Source organism: Cavia porcellus, unplaced genomic scaffold (genome assembly GCF_034190915.1).
Source record: "Cavia porcellus strain 051 isolate PalLab524CR breed Dunkin Hartley unplaced genomic scaffold, mCavPor4.1 scaffold_26, whole genome shotgun sequence".
Classification (NCBI taxonomy): Eukaryota; Metazoa; Chordata; class Mammalia; order Rodentia; family Caviidae; genus Cavia; species Cavia porcellus.
This window is the reverse complement of record NW_026947509.1, coordinates 24,306,863-24,310,339: the sequence shown is the minus strand read 5'-3', so window position 1 is coordinate 24,310,339 and position 3,477 is coordinate 24,306,863. Positions and strand designations below refer to the sequence as shown.

Here is a 3,477-nt window from a genome sequence, read left to right as displayed (position 1 = left end):
ACTCCCAACCTGCTCGATGTTCACTATGATTTCATATTCTCTATAAAGAATAAATTACAGGAGCAATGGAAATTAAGAGCAAAATATATTCATTGAGAGAAAGAAAGCTTCTTTCCACGAGAGTGACAGAAGGGGTCCTAAGTGGGTTGCTGAGGATTCTGTCTTTTCCAGGAATTTTTATAGAGCAAAATCACAAAATGAAATAGGTCTGAGATGGGGAATAATGGGAAATCACAAAGTGGGCATGAAGTAGGACAGAACTATGGCCAACCCATAAGACTATGAGTATAATTGTGGGTAAAATTGAATAAATCAGGATCAAATGGGGGAAGCAAATCATGCAGCAAGAAGGAATGCATACAGAACAGGAGGACTGGATTAGTGGCTCCTTCTGGCTTCTTCAAAGTGAACAGACAGACTCCCCAACTCAGCGGTCATGGCACATTCAACTCCCCCCCCCCCACACCTCAGAAACCACATCTCAGAGGCAGCCATGACCTGCTGCTGCACAATTCTGCACTTGGACTGTCAGGAGCACAGGCAGCCAACTCACCAGGAGGGAAACTCCATCACCACGTTGCTCCCAGGGTGCTGTGCGCACCCACAGTCTCCATCCGCTGAAGTACAAATAAATGCAAACCAGAATACTGCTTGCCTGCCACCTCTCAGGTGAAATGGGATAGAGGAGAAACTCAAAATATTTATTAGCATCTCTTTACAACACACACTGATCTGTTATTACAACCTGTATCAAGAACTGGAACTGTCTTAGAGACTTCATATTTATGTTTCTTGGTTTCTAATTGCCTTTTGGTCCCTTTAATTTAATTCATCTATTGAAATAAAGAAGGAAAAGGACGAGCAGCAAGGTCCCACATGATCACATAGTAGGATGCAAAAACTCAGTCACCATTATCAGGAGTTTTCAGGTGTCCTGTGTGCTTTCAGGAGCAGATAATAGCATGTATCACAGAAAGACCTGGAATTCTCTTCATGGGGTTATTAGTAAGAGGAGAATAAAGATCAATGTTTGATGCTATAGTATAGACAATATGGTAGAATAAATCTAACATACATGTCTAAGAAGTTTAATTAGTTTTGTGAAGGCAATAGTTTTGATTATATTCATTCTATTAAAATCTAGTAAATAAAACTTGTTATCCAGTTTTGAAAGAATAGCATTTTGTTATGCTTATAATCCCTCCCCCAAACCACCCCAAAACAGTTTCACCTCCAAAGACTGTGGGATGGAATTTCATAACATGATTTACATACAGTTCTGTTATTTGTAAAATTGAAATAGATCCTAAAGCTCAGTAAGGGAGAAGTCACAATGATTGAGTTGCACTAGATTGCCTATCACAGAAAAGAAAAGACCTAAATGGAGAAGAGTAAACATTTGTCAGTTTAGTGACCAGGCAGAGGATTAGAAGGAGAGTCTGGGGCTCCTGGTCAATTTCACTATAAATGTGCCCCTAAACTAATCTATTGAGTAGTATCTCCATGCATTAGCCAGCTCAATCTGCAGTTCCTTTCAGCTCCAGCTCTCAAACTAACTGCTTCTCTCAGTGTCATTTCTAAGAACTTCCTATCTGAGCTCCAGTGGAAACAAGGGTAGACAGAAGATCAGTTTTTTCTCACGTGTGCGCAGACCCTGTGGTGTATGAACCTAAAAACCCTATTTCCTGTTTGGGGGAGTCGCCTAGGAGCTCAGGAATTACTTATATGTGCACTGCCAGGCACTGAGGGGCCTGAAACTGAAGTGGGAGGCAGAACAAAACACTCTATGCAGAGGGACAAAGACACATGTCACTCTCCAGCCTGCTGTGGGTGTCCGTGGTCTTCATCTGCTCTGGTATGGATGGTGCAAATACTTTCAAGATTGTTAAGGATGAAAGGCATAAACATAGATGGGTGCTTCACACAGTCTAGGGTCAGAAAGAGGGATGGGGAGAAAGCAAGGAAACAGTGGCTTCAGTTTTGTCTGTGCAACCTAAATTAGTCTAATTCTCACAATATTTTATTCACTATGTCATGTAAATCAGCTGTCTCTGATTGTTCCCACAGGATCCAGTGTGGCCCAGAAAGTGACTCAAGTCCAGCCACTCACATCCAGAGCAGTAGGGGAAACAGTCACCCTGGACTGCTCCTATGAGACAACCTGGAGCTCATACTATCTTTATTGGTACAAGCAACTTCCCAGTGGAGAGATGCTTTTTCTTATTAGACAGTATTCTTCAGATTCCAATGCAAAGAGTGGTCGCTATTCTGTCAACTTCCAGAAAGCAGCTAAGTCCATCAGCCTCACCATTTCAACCATACAGATGGAAGATTCGGCTAAGTATTTCTGTGCTATCAGAGAACCCACAGTATTTGAACCGAAGGTAAATGCTGAACAAAAACTCAGGAGTTCTCTGAGAGCCACGCCCTGCTGCAGGAGCTCAGCTGAGACTCACACCTGCAGATCCCAGCAGGAAGGAAACACAGCAGTTGCTTCACTGTGGTCTTTATCAAAAGATTAATTTCTAAGTAAAACCTGCTTCATTCTCATTTGGAAACAGGTGTCAGGAGCAACTTTTCTGTGGTACTTTCTGTCTTCGATTTCTGAATCAAAAATAATTCATCAGAGCACCCATCTGTGGGTGATGTTTGTGCCTTTTCTAGCTGAGGCACACTCTACCATTGATATCCTACAGCTTAACTGCTGAGACACAATGAAACATGGTGGAACCTGCATTGGGTGCCTTACGCCTCCATCTGCAGATGAATGAACAGAGACTAAGTCATGGTTATTATGGGATGTACATGAATATGTTCATATCAAAGGATATTTCATAACTTTTGCAGGCTATGTCTCTCCAAGTGGACACACAGTTGCAGCTGGCTTTTACAGCTCTCTCCATGCTCTGCCCACTGTGCCCACAGGTGCCCCTGACTTTCTATAAAATAAGCTGATCAACAAGGGGCAGTTCTGCATGAACACTATGAAGTCAGCTAAGAAATTCTGTGCCTCCATGACTCTGATTTCAGCAGGAATCACAGACAAGCGAATGAAAGCAAATCACACTTGAGAACAGCAGTAAAATCTTTGCAACACCCAGAGGAAGCTCATATGATACATTCTGAGAAACAACATCAAGGAAAAGGCCTCAGTTTTCCTTAGGCATAACATAGTTCAAAGAGTAAAAATCATGTTAAAAGTACTTGAAGTGAAATAAGGTTTCAAGGTGTTTCTCTATGAACATAACATATATTTAAAATTTTCCTTGTTGAAAATCACTCTTAAGCCATGTCCACTGTACATGCCTGTGATCTCTGCTGCTGGGGAGTGTGAGGCTGAGGAACCGTGCATTCAAGGCCAGTCAGGGAGAATTCAGCCAGACTCTGTGTCAACAAAAGAAAGAAAATAAAAAAGGAAAGTCATGGTTAAGCCTGTGGAAAGTCCACTCAGATAATGAAAAACTGTATTTTCAGTGT

At 41.9% G+C, this 3,477-nt stretch overlaps 1 gene segment (V, D, J or C); it reads left to right on the top strand.

Annotated features, from left to right (window-relative positions):
- Positions 1 to 1,624: 1,624 nt before the first annotated feature.
- On the top strand, positions 1,625 to 2,522 carry LOC134473365 (T cell receptor delta variable 1-like). The segment is given in 2 exon segments: positions 1,625 to 1,855; positions 2,068 to 2,522. Coding segments are annotated over 2 exon segments (504 nt in total).
- The last annotated feature ends 955 nt before the right edge of the window (positions 2,523 to 3,477 follow it).